We start from the raw sequence: 19,656 nt of genomic DNA, 5'->3' as shown, positions 1-19,656 counted from the left end.
CTAAGCCCTGGCCTTTTCCTGAGATCTCTCTGACCGCCTCCCACCATGACATTTTCACCCTCTCCTGCTCAGAGTATTCCCGTCAACCCCTCGGCTTCCAACCTCAGAGCAGGAGAAGGAGCCAGGCAGAAGCTTCTTTACTGGGGCAGGAAGGACGATCAGCTGCCAGTGTTGACCTGACCAGGCACTTCCCTCCAACTACAGCCTCAGGGTTTGCTCAGTGACCTTCCTGCTCAGCCACTTCTGCAGTGACCACCCTGTGGCCAGGCTCCTCAAGGCTGGTGCTGGGATCCTAACACTCCGCCCCCAGCCTCCCCCATCCCTCCCCCAACAAAATACCATTCCCTTTGCCTCCTACCCCAAGGTCACAAGGCAAGAGCTGTCAGTGAAGGTGGCCAGTTATTGGCCTACATGTGGGCAGGTCTTACCATCCAGGCAGCTGGGAACCTGGAAAGTTGAGAAGACCACCTCTCTCTGACCACTGCGTGTGAAGCCCCCTGTTCTGAAGAGTTGCCTTGAGGGCTCCAGGCTGCACCTGTGCTCAGCAGAGCTGGTGGGGCGGTCAGTCTTTCCCAGGAGGGCTTTTTAGGCTCTTCAAAGCCATTGGCACTGAACAGAATAGATAAATCCCTCCCCAAGGAGGATCTAATCAATGTAACCATGCTTTAGCAGCCATAGATGCCATACGAAGTGTGGGGCCATCATTGTTATTATTAACACTGGTGTCTCCTGAAGTTAAAAGGGGCTTGGTTTTTGCATTCTTTCCATCTGATTCCACACAAGTGTGACATTTCAAATGGTTCTTTTGGATCATGTTTTGGGGAAGTTATTCTTACCACCCAGACCATGTCTGCATCTGGTCTGTAACACACCCTGAATTCCAATCAGAAAGGAACTTTTTGTGAAAAACATGGTGTCAGGTGTCCAGTGGGGAGGGGGCGGGGGGGGGGCAGAGAAGCAAGCCCTCCAGGAGATCACAGCCTAGAAAGGAGACAGACAGATAGACATTCCTCTGAAATTAGGCAGCCAGGGATCTCTACTGCAATTGAGACACCAGCAAAGTCTCGTGGGACCACAGGAGAGGTCTGTGATCCAGGAACTCGGTAAGAATTCTTATAGGATGGAATTTAAGCTGAGGCTTAGGGGATGGATGAGACCCTAAGAAACAAGCATTGGGGGAAAGCTGGCCAAAGGGGCAGATAGAAACAACCAAAGTGAAGGAACAGGATACAGCGGGCATGAACTTAGAGAAAGGACTGAGGGGTGTGTGGGGACATGAATAGAAGTGAAGCTATAAACAAAGGTTACAAACAGGTCCTAGAAGGCTCTGGGAGCCACTGGGTAGGAGTTTAGGAATGAGGGATCAGGCATTCCTTGCCTGGATGGGCCTGTAGATGAGGCAGTCATGGTGATCCTGTGGCTTGATCTAGGTCTCTGGGTCCTGCTGCCCCCATGCCCAGGCTGGCAGCTGCCTCTGGTCAGTCCTTGACTCTAAGAGACAGAGGAAGAGAGGGGGATGTTTCTGTTAGTTTTAGGTGGTTTCAAAAAAACTGAAGGGGAAAAATTTTAATGATTTTTATATCATCTTGGAGGGCATAAGAATGTTCCAACTGAAATGTCAACTTCATTCTGCCGAGCAAATGCTCAGTGAGCACCCGCTGGTAGGCACCCCTGGGGCGGGGACTGTAGAAAGAGGAAGGACCTTTGGTGCTTGAGAAATAGGTCTGTCACCCAGCATTGGACGACATAGAAAAGCCAGGCTGGTGAGAGGTGGCAACTGTTCTTAGGGCTTTTGTTCCCTTTCAGATAGATGGCAGAAATTTCCATTCAGGCAGCAGGACAACCAGAAGGTCTCCTTACTAAAATGCTAAGTCAGGCAAGAAGCCTGAGTCTTTCACACTTCCCTGCTCTAGAGAACCCCGTTTCCTGGGAGGGTTTGCCCGCACGTTGGTGGGACTGGGACTGGATGACTTCCCCGTAGAAGGCCCATCCCTCCGACTCAGGCTGGTCGTGCAGCCCACGGGGGGTTTTATTCCATCTTACCAGGAAGCTGGAGCCCAGCTGGCTCTCAAGGCTGATTCTGAGCCCAGTACTTCTTTGGAAGCGGAGAAAGGGGTGGTGTGTATATCTGATGGGTGGGAGAGGGAAAAGGAGGAAGGGCAGCATCCGGCTTGGCAGCCCGGCCGCTCCCTGACCAGCTATGGCAGAAGCAGCAGGAGGCTCTGTTTGTGTAAAGCCATCATTTGTCCCCGCGGTGTCGGCACATGTCAGGCTCCTGGTCCCGAATGAATTATCCTCTGGGTGTGCATGAGAGCCTTCGCTGTGCTCTCTCAGTATATTTCACAACTGCTCTGAGTTTATAATTTTTTCGGGTCCTTTATCAAATAGGTGTCATAAATACCAGTGGAGTCAGGTGCATTTATCACCTAGCTGGGTTCTTACTTGAGCTCTGAAAAAAATTATTTGGCCGCACAACCTTTCTCGGGGCTCTGATTTAATGGACTCTGCTGCAAAGCCACTGAAATTCGTTGCCTTTTAATATTTGACATCTCTTCCTCTTTATTACCACCTCAGACAGCCCTTCTAGTCCAGCTGGAACGAGCCCATTAGTCTCTGACAAATAACTTGTGTCGTTTGGTGAAAAATATGCAGAAGTTTGGCTGCAACCTCATCTCCAGTGTTGGTTCTGTTTGCGGCCTCACTCTCCTCTAAGCAAAGCATCCAGCCCCGGGCAGACCCTTCCTAGTGTCTCCTTTCCCTCTGATGCCACTTGCTGCTGGATCCACAGAGCAGGTTTACCCTAACCACAGATAACGGAGTTTGAGACAGGGTGTTTAGAGATGTCCGTGTGGGGTTAAGAATTAGCCTCATAGCAGCACTCTTCACAAGCGCTCAAAGGGGGAAGCAACCCAGGTGCCCACTGACAAGTGAACGGATACGCAAAATGTGATCAATACATACAATGGAATAGTATTCAGCTTTTAAAAGGATGGAAATTTTCACATATGCTACAACATGGATGAACCCTGAGGACATTATGCTAAGTGAAATAAGGCAGTCACAAAAAGACAAATACTGTATGATTCCATTTATATGGGATGCCTAGGGTAGTCGAGTTTAGAGACAGAAAGTAGAATGGTCATTGCCAGTGGTGGGGAAAGAGGGGAATGGGAAGCTGCCCTTTAATGGGTACAGAGTTTCAATTTTGCAAGATGAAAAGTTCTAGAGATTGACTGCCCAGCAGTGTAAATGTATTTAACACTACGGAACTTAAGAATGGTTAGGATGGTAATTTTACAACAACAGCAAAAAGAATTAACTTCAAACTGCACCAGCAAGCGAGAGAATGACACAGAGGAAGTTCTCTGAGCACTTGAGTTCATCATCTGTTCATGCCTTTGATATCAGTTAGCTCTTGCAGCATAACAAACAGTTCTAAGGTTTAGTGGCTTAAAACAACAACCACTTATTTAGATTATGCAATTTGGGTTGGGCTCAGCTGATCTGGGTTGGGCTCAGCTGATCTGGGTCAGGCTCAGCCGATATTGGTGGGGGTCTAGCTGGTGTAAGCGGCTCATCTGTGAGGGCTCACCTCTGCTCCACGTGGTCTCTCATCCTCCAACAGACTAGCCCAGGCATGATTATATGGTGGTGGTGTCAGGGGTCCTGAGAAAATGAGCAAAAGCAAGTAAAGCTTCTTGAGACTGTGGCTCAGAGTCACAGTGTCCTTTCAACCATGTTTTAGGGTCCAAAACAAGTCATAAGACCAGTCAAGATCCAAAGAGTGGGGCAAAAAGGGTGGAGTTATCCACGCTTTGATGATGGGAGGGGCTGCAAAGAATGTTTGCAATTTACCATAACGACTATATATATATATACTCCAGGACCTGTGCTAATTGTTGAAGATAAAAATAAAAAGAAAATACAATCTAGTGCAGGAGACATCCATATAAATAAATAATTACATAGTATGCTCTAAATAAGTAAGCACAGGACGCCGAGGTGGGCGGAGGGCAAGGAGATCTGGCAGGAATAGGGGAAAGAGGCAAAGAGGCCTGGGACAAAATAATACTTTAACTGGTGTTGCAAGATAAAATGGTAATTAGCCAGAAGAAGCAGGGAGGAAGAAGGATCTGGGCAGAGGGACAGAGAGGTGAGTGAAGGATGGAGGGGGACATGCCTGGGGTGCAGTGAGGCTTCAGTGGGGAGTGAAGGGCCCACCGGGGAGGGGAGGGGCTGGGCGTTGTTGGGGGAGGCATCACAGAGGGCCTTGTTCCCACTACCCAGCCTTGCAAAGTTTATTTAAGCAGGGGCTGATGGGAACTTCCCTGGTGGTCCAGCGGTTAAGACTCTGCACTCCCAGTGCAGGGGGTCCGGGTTCGATCCCTGGTCAGGGAGCTAAATCCCTCATGCCACAACTAAGACCAGGCGCAGCCAGATAAATAAATATTAAAAAAAAAAATGCAGAGGTTGATGGTCAGGCTGATGTATGGAGAGAGCTTGGAGGGGAACAGGCCAGAAACAGGGAGACGGCCTTAGAGGCTGCTGCAATGACTCAGGTGAGGGATGGCGGCGCTGGTGGAGAATCGATGCAGAGGTTTCTAGGTGGTAAAAGAGGCAGGACTGGGTGGGGAGGGGTCAGGGAGAAGTCTAGTAAACTGGTGGGTGTGAGCTTTCTACCAGATGGTCTGAGTCAGGGGAGTTCCCCAAGGAGGGGCAAGGCAAAAGGCACAGGGCAGCCACTTGGGTGGGCAAGGCAAGGGTGTGGGGTCCCACTCAAAGCAGGGAAGACCAGAAAACAATTCCCTGATGCCAGCCAACAGGGAGGGACCTTGAGGTCAAGACTTCTTCTCCTTCACAAGCCCAAGGCAGCCAAATTCTGCAGGGCGCTGGGATGCGTGCGGCTGGAGTCAACTCTGAGGACGCAGCCCCTGCCAGGCTCTGCCCTGAGGCCTGCAGACTGTCCAACCTGGGCACCGGCATGGCTTGTCCAAAGGCTTCCCCAGGAACCCACAGGCCTCCAAGCCCCTCAGACATTAAGGAGTTGTCCTTGCCAATATGGGGCGGGCAGGAGGGTAGTTTGTGCCCGGAGCCAATACTGGTTTCCTCCCGTGGACCCTCGGCCGTAATGTCCCGAAATGCCAGCTCTCCAGCTGGGCACTCAGGGGGCAACAGTAAGCACGTACCAGCTGATCAATACTTTGAATGTACTTGGGGCCCTGCTGTGAAAAGGAATCCCCTGGTGAGCCCTTTCATAAACTGAAAAATTCTTCTGAAACTGAGTAATCTTGCCCAGTTATTAAATCCAGATTTCCACAAAATGAGAGTAGGAAGAGCCTACAGTTATGATGACCTGGATCTCCAAGCACCACCTCTCAGATCCGGCCCGGGATTCCCAGGGAAGCAGGCGTTGAGGCTGGGTCTGGGGCTGCAGATGTAATCGTTGCCGGAACCTTGGTTTGAAATAAAATCTTCCAAAACAATCAGAATGCTCTGGGCCCAGAAGGAGTGGCGTTCTGTGTAGCGCTGTGTTCTCCCGGCCCCCTGAGCACGGTTAACTCAAGAGGCATGTGGGGCTGCGTCCATCCCTCAGTGCAGCGTGACAACTGGGGCCACCAGAGCAGGTGCCCGTGGGTGCTTGAGGGAATTGAGCACCAAAAGCTGGAGCAAGTTGCCCAGGGTCACCCAGCCAATTAGTGGCAAAGCTGGAGCAAGAGTCAGGAATTCCAGCCCAGAACTCTTTTCCCCCCCAAGGGATTTCACTCAAAAACATGACATCATCCATCTGGCTCATGGTTTGGGAATGAACTCAGTTGGTGGCTCTTTTTGGAGCTGATGTGTGAGCGCAGCAGTTCAGCCTTAACCCAGCCTGACCCTGTAGGCCCTTCCTGTGTGGGATCCACCCCGGCAATGTGCTACACGTCCCCACTGCCACCTCTCCCCAGGCATCCCACGGCCCTAACCCTAGGCCCACAACTCAACTCATCACCCCCTCCCTTCCCGATGTCCCCCCCAGAAGCCCGGACATGGTCCTCACACACCCCCCACCCGCCATGGTCCCTCCAGGATGGATGGCCGTGGCATCCACAGCCTAAATACTTGTCTTTCTCTGTCCCTCCGTCACCGCTGTAGTTCAGGCCTTTGTCACTTCTCACTTGGATTGCAGAGTGACCACCACCATCAACAAAAACATGAAAATGACCACCGTTGAGTGTTTACCATGTGCCGGGCCCACGGCTCACAGCTTACCGCGGGCCAGCTCCTTTAACCTCCACCAGAGCGGGAAACTGAGGCTTTGGGGATGCTGCGTAACTTTCCCAAGGTCACACAGCTGATAGGAGGCAGGGTTCAGGTTCTCCCTCAGGCCTGGCTCTGAGGCCCAGCTCTCCACAGGGTGCTTTCCTGCCCCCCATTCGGAGTCTACCCTTGTCACCCCTCTGCACAGAATCCCTGCTGACTCCCTGGTGCCTATAGCATTAAGCTCGAGCCCCCTCACAGGGCTCTTGGGATCTGACCCCTCCTGTCCACCCATCACATCTCTGTCTCTCCCCCAGCCCTTGAGTCTCTCCCCCCGTATCTACCCCACAGGTGCCCTCCACGCCCTCAGCTGTTGCTTTGGGTCCTGCTGGTTTCCCTTACTCCAGGCTCCACGGGGAGCCTTTAGAGACCCCAGCCAATGCCCCCGCAGGACACACACCCCTGCATGTGCCCTGCAGCGACTCCAGCTCAGCCTGATGTGGGGTTGGTGGGGACAGTGATTCAGCATTGCCCGACCACCTCAGCCCCCCATGTAGGGTGTGCTCCAGGGCCCCCCCTTCCCACCGTCTTCCCTGGTCTTCAGCAGAGCTGGAGCCCAGTATGTCCTCTCAAAGAAGGGCCTGGCTGACCTCAAAGCCCACAAGCCCTTGGCCATCCCCGGGCCTGAGCATCTGATCTTCACCCAGCTCTGGGAGTAGAATGGGGGCCTCCATCCCCGTTTTACAGACGTAGAAACAGAGGCTCGGGAAGTACCAGGGCTTGTCCACAGTCACAGTGTCCGGGGAGGAGCTGGGCTCAGCAGGGCATCTTGGTAGGCACCCAGTGCTGGCCCAAGAGGACAGAGATGACTGGTCAGGCTGGAGCAGGGCACACTGGAGGGTAATTCCGGAACACCAGCCAGGGTGCAGCAAATACCCACGCGGAGGGCTTGAGGTGCTGGTGCGGGACTTAGAGGGTGGGGCTCAGTTCTGCAGACCACCCTCTCCCATTCACCTGCTGAACAGTCTAGGTCATTCTGGCCCAAGGATCTGGACCTCTGATGTCCGGCAACCAGCACTGCGAAGGGCAGGCTCTGTCCATGGGCCCGTGGGGTGCGGGGACAGGCCGGTAGGGCGAGACTGTTGGGAGCATTACTCATCTGAAGGCCTTAACTTTGCAAGTGAAAGAGTTTATATAAACTGAGCAGGGCAGCTGTCAGGCTCTCCTCCTTCCCCATTCTGAGCCTTGATGTGGGTCTGGGAGAAGCTTCTGACATCCCCAGGTTCGGAGCCCATGGACCTGGGGCACTCTCCGTGCTGGCCCCAGGTGGCCAAGCCACCAGGCAAAGGTAGGTGTGTATCAGGGTGGGAAGTCCCCTGAGGCCACTTCCTGGGACTTCCTGGGGCTGCAAGCCAGGCTCCCCTGTGCTGAAGACCCAGGTGAAGGGTGGGGCTCCTGAGATAACCCAGGAAGTGGGAGGAGGTGCAGACTATCCCTGCCCCTTGCTTGCTTCCCCTCCTACCCCCTCATCCCTGCATCTGTCCCGGAAGTGTGAAAGGGAAGTGCTCGTCAGGCCCCCACTCCACCCGTCCTTTCTCGGGGGCCCCTCCCCAAGAAGCTCGCCCCAGCCATGGCTGTGAGTGTCTAACATAAGGGATGCTGTTTTTGCAGGTTTTGTGGTTTTTATTCCTTTGAACCATATCCAGCCCATCTTACATCACAACGCCATGCTTTACTTGGTATCAAATACATCAGCACTCATTGGCATTTGGAGAACTTGTTGCGTAGTTAAATTACAGTTTTTAGTTGTTTGTGATGATGTATTCTCTCTGTTTCCGGTTGTCAGTATGGGAATCTTTTCTCCCAGACTTTCAATTTCCGGGTTTGGTTTTTTTTTTTTTTTTTGTGGGGGGGTTTCGTTTGTTTCGTTTTTCTGTATTTGTTTTTTTGCTTTTGAAAGTCGTTATTTCTTTGGTTACGTAGCCCCTCCCAGTTGCTGCTTGTTTACGCATTATGTTTGTGACCTCTTTTGACTGTCAGTGTTGAGCCAGTCTTGCCAAGAAACAGTGTCAAGTATTCTCCTATTTCTCTACTTCTTGAAAAAAAAATTTTAATTAAAAAAAAAAAAAAACTCTTAATGGGAACCTGGCCCTGTCTGTCTTCTCTGTTCTGCAGAAATGTTGAAGGAATTGAACCAGCAGCGCAGAGCGAAAGCGTTTACAGACCTGAAAATTGTTGTTGAAGGCAGAGAGTTTGAAGTCCACCAAAATGTTCTAGCTTCCTGCAGCTTGTATTTCAAGGACCTGATTCAAAGGTTTGCCTTCCTTCCAGCTGTGGTCGGGTCTGTTCCTTTGTAGGACGCTTTTGTGTCGCTTTTCTCCTCCCCTCTCTTGCAGGTTCCTGAAGCGTGACTCCCTGTCACAGAGCCAGTAGCCATCTCTCCTCTGCCCCCTCCTCCCCCCCCAGTGCCCTCTCACACACAGCCTCAGAGCAGCCACTGTCCCCGGCCCTGCCCACACAGCTTTGCTGGTCTCCAGGGGCCTCTGCCAGCAGTAGACAACACCCTGCCCCACCCGCCGAGGATCCTGCTTTCCCAGTGGCTCACAAGCCCTCCCTGAGATTAGGAGGACTGCAGACTCCACTTTAAGGGACCACTTGCACGCTGCCCCCACTGGGCCAGCACGTGTCCCCAGCACCATCGTCACTGCTGTCGATAGTGAACTTAACGCCAGGAAAGCACTTCGACCAGACCATCCCCCACCGAGGAGCACGAGGCACCCAAGGGGTCGCTTTTCCCCAGCCAGAGTCGGGGAGAATTGACTTGTAGCTAAAGCCTCATTCACGCTGCATGTCTTGATACTTGTACTCGGAGCCTAAAACCGGCGCTATCTGAGCACAGACCAGGTGTGTCCTAAACACGGTCTCTCTCAGCCTTCGCTCCCCTCCCCTTCTGCCCTCTGCCCTGGCTATTTCTACCTGAATGAGTCTTAATGGTGCATGAGCATTTTTTTTTCCATTATGTTGATTTTTTAATTTGTCTGCTTCATACCCTTGCAAAGACGTTAGGGGCCACCTTCTAGCGCCTTAGTGAGGGAGAGCAGCCGAGGGGGCCGGCCCAGGGTAACGCTCCTGTTTCTCTCACCCATCAGCAGATTAATGCCGCTGCTCATTTTGCCTTGCAGCCTCTCCGGGGCAGACGCTGAGCCGGGACTGTGCTCAGAGTGGGAGGACAGGACCTCTGCTTGCTTCCCAATGCTGTGTTTGGACTTGCCAACTAACCCCAGAGTGATTGTGTTTTGTTTCAGGATGGCACACTGGCTGGCATCTCCTTTCCAATCTGCTGTGTCCTTTCACTTAGAGCTGAGCTACCCGGCGTGCGAGCCCCGCCGAGCCGCGATGGCCCCAGCCACGCAGGAAGGGGCAGGCTCTTTGTGACTTCCAGTCTCACGGACAGCTCGGGTCTCCCACCCCCAGTGCTTGGGTTCTCTCTGTCCGAGCACAGGGGTCAGGGGCATGAGCTCTGGGGTGAAGGGGCACGGCCAGTGGCCTCTTCAGGCCAAGGGAGGGCTTTGTGCTGCCACTCTTGGCAAATTCTCAACCGACGGTGACCAGCAACTGGCCACTGGATTGCAGGTGTGGCATCTTAGGCCTTGGTCCCTGATCCAGATCAGTTGGAGAGCACAGAGGTGGCAGGATGCAGGGACAGGTTGGTACTGAGCGATGGCCCAGCCCTGGGCTAGAAAGATGTGGGCAAGGGAGCACAGGAGCTCTTTGACTGTCTTCAGAGACCTAACATGTAAACCAAAACCTTGCACACAACAGAGAAGAGATACCACTAGCTGGGAACCCAAAGTAGTGAACGCTTCTTGGACAGACCAAAAAGAAGGAGGAAGAACATTCCAGGCAAAGGATGGGTTGTGAGGAATGTTCTGGAATGCAAGAAATATTCTGGAATGTTTTAGAATATTCCAGGCAAGGGATGGGTTGCCTGGAATAAAAATTTGAGGACAGAGACAGTCATGAGCAGTGGGGATGGGGAGATGGCCTTCTCAGAGATAGGTTGAGCTAGGTTGGGATGGGCAGACAGGCCCTGACCTCCAGGCTAGGGCCCCGGGCTCAGTCTGAGGGTGTGGAGGCCGTCAGGGTAAGTGGAGTGGGGATGCCTACCTTCAGGCAGGATAACTGCAGGATGTGCCTCAGTAACCCTAACGGGAAAAGATGGGTGCAGGGGCTGAGAGGCAGTCGCCGGAGGAGAGAGGGCAGCCTCTTGGGAGCTGGGAGACCTGGGTTCTACATCTGACTCTGCCACTCATCCTATGACCCCAGGCAAGTCACGTCCTCTCCCTCAGGCCTCGGGTTTTCTCCTCTGTAATAGAGGAGGTTGGTTCAAATGATGTCCAGGTTTCCGTCCTGCTCTGACATCCCAGGGTGACAGTGAAGGGATGGGCAGGGCTTCCCCAGTGCAAGCACGGGGACATGAGAAGGACAAAGTTACAGGCAGGCAGGTCCATGGACCAAGGGCAGGGGAGAGCTAGGGGGAGGTGATGCACTGAGCGTTTGGCATGTCGAGTTTTAGCAGCCTGAACACACCCAGGTAGAGACAGCTGGTAGGCAGCCAGACGGATGGATCTGAACCCAGCGAGGTCTGAGGTCTGTGGAGACAGGGTTGTGTCTTCAGCGTACAGGAGGTTCACTCAGCGGGAGAGGTGGCCACAGCAGAGCCCCAATGTGCCCCTTCAGTTCAAAATCACAAGCTTAATTTGCAGCCAATTTAAATTTGACTCCTCTCGTCCTAACCATGAGCACACGTCACCATCTCTGCCGATAGCTGCAAACAGATCCCTTCCATGGGGAGGATAGCAGACTTTCTTCCGGAAGGTGATTTCCCTTCCGGCCGTGGAAAATCCTCAAGAATTTCACATTCTTAGTGATCGGGGAGCAGCTGATGTTGCACATCATTTCAGTCTCCTCGAGACTGTGGAGCCTCCAAACCTGTGACCCTGGAGACTTAATGTGCAGTGGCCCAAATGGCCCAGCAGGGGAGACGGGGCCCTGCCCGCCGAACCCCAGGCAGGGTCTTCCCTCTCAGGCAGCTGCACTAACTCAAGCAGAGGGTGTGGGGACAATCCGTGGGACATGACACGCTGGTCCTTACCTTCGTGAGGGCCTAGGTGAACACCGTCAGAGGTGGGGGGCCCAACCTCTGCCGTCCTGGAACCCCCCAGGCCTCGAGGCTCGGACTGGACTCCCTCCCACCTCTAGCCTGGGGCGGGTGATACATTCACCGCTTTGGCCCCATTGAGGACCCTGTCCCAGCCCCAGCCCCAGCCCCAGTGTGGATGCCCTCACCTGCAGCCACAGGCCAGCAAACAAGCAGGAGCCCCTCCCAGGCACAGGTCTTGTGAGAATCACTGGATGGGGTGGGTCTCTGCCCTCGGGGGGCCCACGGTCTGGGCGGGGAGAAAGTGTAAAGAAGTGTGTCTGGGAGAGCAGGAGGAGGGTAGCAGTGGAGGTTTGGAGCTCCCAGGCCGAGTGCCTGACGCCACAGGGGGAGGGGCATTCGGGCACAGTGCCTGGGAAGAGGTGGCGTCTGGCTTGGGTTTTGAACCCAGAGGGCAATTGGCCAGGCAGGTGAGGGCAGGGCCTCGGGACAGCAGGGGGTGAAGGCAGCGCGAGTGACCTGGTGTCCCTGCAACGCCAAGTGCGAGGTGAAGACGGAGGGAATGAGGCGGCGCGGGAGGGGGGAGCCGGGTCATGGGGCTCTGTTTTAAGCCTGGGGTGTCATGGTCAGACTTGCAATTCATAAAGGTGACACTTGGACCGTGAGTGGGAGAGCCGGGTCTCAGAGTGCCCTCTGGACCAGCCTCTGATTCCCCTTCGGCCCATCAGCCCCCCATCAGCCCCCCCACCCCACCAGCCCCGTGGCCGTGCAGACTTCCTGCCCAGAGCCCCATTCTCCAGGCTCCGGGCCGACGCCCACTGTGTCCACCTGTTCCTCCTTCACCTGGGCTCATGCTTTTGCCGAGCCTGCAACAGCTTCTTGCCCTTCATCTTCCCTTATTTAGTTTCAAACTCTAGTCTTCTTCCTCTGACAAGGGCAAGATCCAGCCCACAGGGAGCCTTGCTGAGATGTCTAACGTCATCCTGCAAACCCTCCCCCTGACCCTGAGGGGCAGGTGCCATTAGTACCCCCATTCTACAGGTAAAGGGATGGAGGCAAGAGAATTTTAGGTAAACGGTAGATCTGGGATTTGAACTGAGGTCTGACTCCAAAGCTCATGCTCTTACCATCACCCATTTGCTAGCCCAGGGAAGAACAAAACTGCACTTTTTGTTTGTGCACAATTTGTAAGGAAGGGAAATAAAATCTCAGTGTTGACAGTGTAGACAGATATGCAAGGAAAAGGGACGCAGAGTGTGTGTGTGTACTCGTGCACGCGTGTGTATCTATTAGAAACACTTGTAAACTGCCCACAGGATCTGCCCAGGAGAAGACACAATCCCCCCCTGAGACAGGTACCTAAGTGGCAGGACCTCTCCCTCACACCCAGGAGGGGCCGGGTCCCCTGGAGTAAGGGCTGGAAGGGGCTCGAAGAGGCCAGGAGAAGAGCGCACGAGGCCATGGGGAAGCTCAAAGCAAAGCCCAGGCCGAGACAACTGGGCTGCCCCACCATCCATCTGTTGCCCCATCTGAGTCCCTATGAACCAGGTGAAAACCCAGCAGGAAAAGGAGCTGCAATTCTGTCTTTGGATAATGTGAAGGCTAGTGCTGCGTAACAAGCAGGCCTCACCTGCATCTCAGCTGGAGGGGGAACCCCAGGAGGACTGAGTGGAGGAGAAGACTGTGGGCTGAGCCTCCTTCCAGGTTTCAGGAAAGAAGGAGGATAGGTTTGAGCAGACTAGACCTAGTGGGGTCCTGGGGATGCAGCCCCCAAGTCACAAGAGTCACTTCTCAACCCCAGCAAGCAGGACCTAGGTCTGCCCTGGACTTTCTCTTTGGGATCATAGAGGAGAAGTCCCTTCACTTGTCCCCCAGGAGCCAAGGAGCTCTGGGGGATGCTTGGTGCCACCAGGGGCACTGGCTGCCCTCACTGGCTGGGTGGGCTGCAGGCCCCATCAGAGGGGACGGGACTGTTCTTTAGAGACAGCAGGGACACTGCCCTCCCTTCCGAGAGTGTGGGAGGAAATGTTCAGCCCCAGAGGAGCACTGCCCCCTGGTCCCACCAGATGGGACAGAGACCTGGCGTTCTACCTTCCAGCGGAAACCCTCATCTCGCTAAGCCTGTGGGAGCCACCGACGTGTTTGAACTGTATCCTCTTTTCATAGTAAATGAAAACAGATGGACAAACTGATTTTGTGCAGGTTGATTTTCACAAGCCCCACGTGTAGACTCTGGGCTTCTCGCTCCAGCTCCCTCTCCAGAGGAAGCTAAAAGGATCTCTCTAATTGAGTGGCACAGACCCGGGATGTAGGGGAGCCCAACAGACATTAACGCAGTAGTCAAGCCATATGCCTTTGCCCTCCTTCCCTGAGACGCTGGGCATTTGTGGGTGGCAGTCTGCCCCCTTTTCTGGGAGAATAGAGCAGTGTGACTAGAAGAGCAGATAGTCACACATCCCTAATGCTGGCAGAATGACATGAGCCAGACTTATTGCCAGGAAAGTCCTCAGAGCCAATGAGTCTGGTGTGTGCTTGTGTTTGTGCCCTGGAGCTGATGACACACTTGAGTGCCTCTCCGTGGGGCAGGATGGGCATCATGTCAGGAGGGTGAGGTCACCCTCCTGAGCAGAGCAGGGTACCATCCACGTTCATCCCTGCTCCGTGACTGTCCCCACCCACCACTGCCCCAACAGTTCCAGGTCCAGCTTGCAAAATGAAAGCATCTGATCACTGAGGTGTGTGAGGGGTAGATGGGGCACTCTGTCCTGAATTCTGGAGAAGGCAGTTCTTATCCCACGTGAGTGAATTGTTAATGGCAGGGTCGCAAACATCCTGATATTGGGGCTGAGGCATTCCCAGCACATCCACAGACTTAGGCCTGCCAAGCAGAGGCTGTGTCCCACACCTTAGAGACACACCCCATCTTGGGAGAAGGTGACCCCAGGAAGTTTTAGTTTTCTGATAGAACCTGTGGACTGGGCAGCTCCAGCCTGACCCTCACTCCCATGCTCCGACCCCCAATTGTCGGGTCCATAGCCCCACCCTGATAAGGCTAAGGCTGCCCGATCCTGCCCTGCTCCCCCTTCTCCAAGGTCATATCATGACCCCGATTGCCCAGCAGCTCCCCAGATACTCCATGGGGCTGAGAGAAATGGGATGCTCAGACCCCCAGACCCAGCTCAGGAGAGGGACGGAATGGTTATCTGGGGAGGACACAACTCCCCACTGGTGACCAGGGCCACCCATCAAGGGCGATACCTCCCAGGGGGTCCTTGCTCAGAGGGAAGAGGTCTAAGGAGCACAGAGGTCCCGTCCCAAGAGAGTCTGATGGTCAGGGTTGGAGAGTGGCCACTGGCCTACCTCTGCCCCCACAGCTGTCCAGCCACACAAGAATGCCTGTGTGGACCATAAACATGCCTGTGCAGGGGAGCTGCACGAGGCCTCACTGTCGGGGGTCTCTCTTCCTCCAGATCTTGAACTCAGTCACGTGACAAAGTCTTCATCCCATCCCCAAGAGTTCCTCATTCCGAGAGGAATGGTCAGTCAGCTCACAGTGTCTGGCATCTGGCCCCAGGGGCCTCCAGCCACTCCCCACAGGTTGACCAGCGGCCCTCTCCTCTCCACAGGTTGCCCCCATGGGAAGTGGGGGGTCTGGAGGAGCAGAGCCTCAGCTGAGCATCACAGGAACAGCGGTCCTCTTCAACCCTGGACAGAACCTGCAATGGTTGACATCCCATGAGCCTCCCCAAGCAACCCCTTGGCTCCTAGCCATGCGAGCATCACCTTGTCCCCAGGACCCTCTCCCTGGCTCAGATTCTGGGCAAGACAACATCTCCCCACAAGTGCAGCCATGCAGGTCCCATCAGACTATAACTCAGGGCCAGGGGTTCCGCTGGCCTTCCATCTACCCAACACCCGTCCTCACAGGGTTGTTCCTTGGTTCTCGGGGTCACAGGTCACATGCATTTCAGTGCGTGCGTGTGCACGTGTGTGTGCACATCCTAAAGTCCCACCTCAGCTCTTCACTGATTTTGTGCTGAGGACTCGTGGGGAGACTGGAGGGCTGGCCAGAGGGGGAGGCAGCAGTGGCTGTGAGCCTTGGGAGAAGGGGAGCAGCCCTACTTTGGCCTCATCAGCCCTGCCCTGGCTGTGGCCCAACGTGACCTCTGCAGAGCATGAAGGGCGTGGGGGTGAGGGTGTGGAGGCCAGAGAGTGGCAGGTCGGAAGGAAGGCAGAGTAGAGTAAGAGGTTGACCAGATGGCCCCGGAGGCCTGGGGTGAGGAGAATGCCTGTGGTTTCAAGTGATCACATAATAAACCATTTTTATACTTAACAAAGTCACCCAAGCATGGGACTCCATCCTAACAGGAGAACACTAGGTGTGTTAAGACACTTTAAAACTCACACACACTGTGTACATCTATGGGTTTGAGAAGGGGCTCTGCTCAGACCCTCTGTTTAGCCTGTACCTTTCCGCTCAGCTTTCTGGCCCTGCCCAGGGCTCGAGGCAGAATGAAGCCTTCAGGGCCCTGGTCAGATGAGCCATCCTACGTGGAGGTGCAGAGTGGCACCCCTGGGAGGGGGGCCTGGACGCAGGCTCACTGCTTCACCTGTTCCCTGCCAGGTCATATTTGTATTGTAAAGGCCATGGGAGGCCAGTGCCTAACCGGAGAGAATGTTGCTCAAACGGTGGCATTTCAGGTTCTGTCGTGTAGAGCAGAGTCTCCCAGGAAGGTATCTTCCAGCCTCTGTCACTTGAACTCTATGGGACTTTGGACCTCATCCAGTTCAGTCCTCTGTTTTGCAGATAAGGAGCCTGAGGGCCAGAGAGACCAAGGCTGCCCGCCTTCGGTGGCAGAGCTGGGGCACCCAGGTCCCCTAACTCCCTGCTTACACGGGAGTCGGCCTCTCTCTGGGGCCAGCCTGTTCACCCCCCGGACACCTGCACACCCCCACCGCCGGCCACAGGTGCACCCAAGGGACCAGTCACAAGAGTCTCGGCCCCTGGCCTCCTCAGGACAGGGTGGGGAGGCAGGGCCAGGAACGCAGAGGTCATTTCCCAGCACGTGGCTGAACCCAGCCCCCCCGGGCAGGACCAGGCTCAGTGCGGGTAGCAGGACAGGTCAGAGCAGCCGAGACCGCATGCCAAGCCGATGGCCTCTGAGAACCCTGCCTCCCTCCTAACTCTCTGGGTGTTTCTCCTCTTGGTCACTTCTCGATTGGTGTTATTTTTGCTTCATCTTATCTGTTTCCTTCCAGGTCCAGCTTTAGGGTGCGGCTGCCAGGCCTTAGGAGCCTTTGCAATGGTTTTGTATTTCTGTAGACACCAGATATAAACATATTTATATATCTGTGTCCCTCCCCTGCTCCCCCCAGTTCACAAGCCCGATGCACACTCTACACGCAGGCCACTCTGACCTCTGACCCCGTGTTCCATGTGGCAGGAGGCCCCGCCCCGGGCCAGGTCCTAGGTCATGGCTGCTGGCTGTCTGTGGCGGAAGTCCTTGGTTGTTCTCCCTCCCCTCCTCCTGGCTCTAACCATTCTGTCCGTCTATCTCGTCTCGTCCTCAGTTTCCAAGCAATGTCATGAAGGGCTTCCTTTCCATGCCTAAAAGGAAACAATATGTTTTTGGAAAGAGGTGGGGTTGGAGTCAGGGTTCCGGGACGGCTTGGGGCCCTCAGTCTTCAGGGCAATCAAGGGATTGGCTGCGATCGCAGGCGTTTGGGAGCCTCAGTCACGCTGGAGATTCTCCCACTGGAGGCAGACGGGCCCCGCGGCCCGGGACCTGCCGGCCACGTTTTGTTTGGCGGAGACGCCGGGGCCAGCAGTGGAGCCGAACCGTATTGTTTCCCTTTGAGGCCAGTCTTGGTCCTCGTCCCCATCCACAGCTCATGCTTTTTGATTTGCATCTTTTTTTGCATGGACATGCCGAGTAGTGATAAGCAGGGTTTTCTGTTCTTCTGGGCGTCTCTGGTCAGACTCTTCTCTTTCAGATCCCGTGTAAGGTCGCTAGGTTCAGGTGTGTCATTGCTGTGTCCCTTGAGTCCTAAAAGGAAGGGCGTGACCGAGGAGTGCAGGGAGACCTAGCCCTGTGAGGAGGCGGCGCCGTGGCCGCAGGGCGGCAGGTAAGGACACCCTGGTCTCTGTGCCTAGGTCGGTGCAAGACGGCAGCCAGTGTGGCCGGGAGAAGCTGGAGCTCGTCCTGTCCAACCTGCAGGCCGACGTCCTTGAGCTGCTGCTGGAGTTTGTCTACACGGGCTCCCTGGTCATCGACTCGGCCAACGCCAAGACCCTGCTAGAGGCAGCCAGCAAGTTCCAGTTCCACACCTTCTGCAAAGTCTGCGTGTCCTTTCTCGGTGAGCCGCAGGGAACAGTGCTGATGTGCAAACAGCTCAGAAACAGCAAGGATTGAGAGGAAAGGGCTGTGCGTGCCCAGCCAGACCGCCTCAGGGTGTAGCTGGATTCCACAGCAGTTTTAAGGTGATAATTCGGGTCACTGTTCACAAAGGCCTCCGCTCACTGGCGGACAGAGATGTTCTCTGCATTGCTCCTCTGAGGGCCAGAAAGGCTACACCGGGACCCCGGGCAGCCTTGTGAGGACAAATGGACCGAGAAGCCTGTGTGAATGGTCTGTTCATGGGGAGCCTGTGCCCTGGCCTCACAGCCCTGCTCTCTAAACACTGAACAAACTTGCTTCTATTAGACCCAGCCCAGAGAACACACTCACTTTACAGTTTGGAGCTGCCCAGTTCGGTGAGAGCAGGGAGAGGGAGGGGCAGAGACAGGAGTCACCAGAACCGGCCTGAGTGTGGAGTGAGAGAGGCAGGGATGGGAACAGGCCAGGTGGGGATGGCCAGGGGCCTGAGACGTGACCTTGGGGGAATGAGCCATCTAGAAGAGTCAGGAACCACAGCTCCTGAGTTGGGCCCACAAAAGTGATGGGCCTCCTGGGACCCAGACACGTCTAGACTAGAATAACCATTAGTCGGATCTCAGGAGCTCTGGCCAGACTGATCCCAGGTCTGGAGGTCAGGTTGGGTGAGGCCGAGACCCATGGGAGGTGGTGGGTGGGCTTATAAGGGGTGTTACTGCTACCATGACTCTAAAGTAGAAGGCTGTGACCCCAGACGTGCCTGTCACAATTATGGCGGACACCATAAGCCTCAGTGTGACCCCCCAAGTCCAGGCCTCTTCCACTCACAGGCACTGAAAAAGGTCCGAGCCCGGCACTGACACTCCATACCTCAGTCTCGGCCCTTCTGCCGGGACCTGCAGCAGCAGAGGGAGGCCCCGGGGAAGTCAGCATGAGATGGGGCAGAGAAAAAGCCAGAAAATGGATCTGAAGATCCAGGAACACAGGAAATGGGCTTGTGGGAACTCTGAATGCTGAAGGCGGGTCACAAAGACATGAGCTCAGAGAGGGATCCAGAGTGACAGGTGATGGGGACGGGTGGTGATCCCTTCCAGGGCCCTGGAGTCAGTGGTCCCGTCCTGTGCTCTTGCCCCCAGAGAAGCAGCTGACGGCTAGCAACTGCCTGGGGGTGCTGGCCATGGCCGAGGCCATGCAGTGCAGCGAGCTCTACCACATGGCCAAGGCCTTTGCGCTGCAGATCTTCCCCGAGGTGGCGACCCAGGAGGAGATCCTAAACATCTCCAAGGATGACTTCATTGCTTACATCGCCAATGACAGCCTCAACACCAAGGCCGAGGAGCTAGTGTACGAGACCGTCATCAAGTGGATCAAGAAAGACCCCGTGTCCCGTGCGCAGGTAGGGCCTGCCCCACCCCCACCCGGCTTGCCCCTTCTCCCTCACAGTACAGGGATGGTGTCTGGAGCAAGGGGCCAGGAAATTAGAGGAGGCAGGGCTGCCTGGTCTGACCAGCAGTGGGAGCATCTGAGAGCCAGCAGGCCCGGGTAGGGAGCCTGGACCAGCTCCCATGGGTGCAGAGCGGTGAAGGGGGATGAGAGATGAGAAATCAGGCACTAGAGGGTTCTCTAGGGCTGGCATTACACCTGAAGGAGACCCAAGCCAACCGAGAGGCCGCAGGGCCAGGTGCGCAGCACCAGGACCCTGCAGGGAGAGAAGTGTGTGCCTGAGCCAGGGTGCCCTGGGCTCCCGTGAGCTCGGACCCAGCAGCAGGAGCCCCACCCACGCTCGGGCTGTTGAGAGGGTGGAGAGCACCTGGACCAAGCAGAAACCACGGCCCACCTGATGGGAGGGAGGGCGAGTCCCTCAGGGGGGACAGCTGAAGAAAT

The 19,656-nt window shown here is 55.2% G+C and overlaps 1 protein-coding gene across 1 annotated transcript in view; it reads left to right on the top strand.

Moving 5' to 3' along the window:
• Window positions 1–19,656, top strand: part of KLHL29 (kelch like family member 29) — a 140,714-nt gene that overhangs the window by 109,363 nt on the left and 11,695 nt on the right. The window contains exons 4-6 of the mRNA XM_079940891.1: window positions 8,413–8,551; window positions 17,553–17,755; window positions 18,909–19,168. Of these exons, the coding sequence (XP_079797017.1) occupies window positions 8,413–8,551; window positions 17,553–17,755; window positions 18,909–19,168 (602 nt within the window). The remainder of the gene's footprint in view (window positions 1–8,412; window positions 8,552–17,552; window positions 17,756–18,908; window positions 19,169–19,656) is intronic.

This window comes from Stenella coeruleoalba, assembly GCF_951394435.1.
Source record: "Stenella coeruleoalba genome assembly, chromosome: 13".
NCBI lineage: Eukaryota > Metazoa > Chordata > Mammalia > Artiodactyla > Delphinidae > Stenella > Stenella coeruleoalba.
The sequence above is the reverse complement of the archived record's forward strand: the minus strand, read 5'-3'. Positions and strand labels throughout refer to the sequence as shown.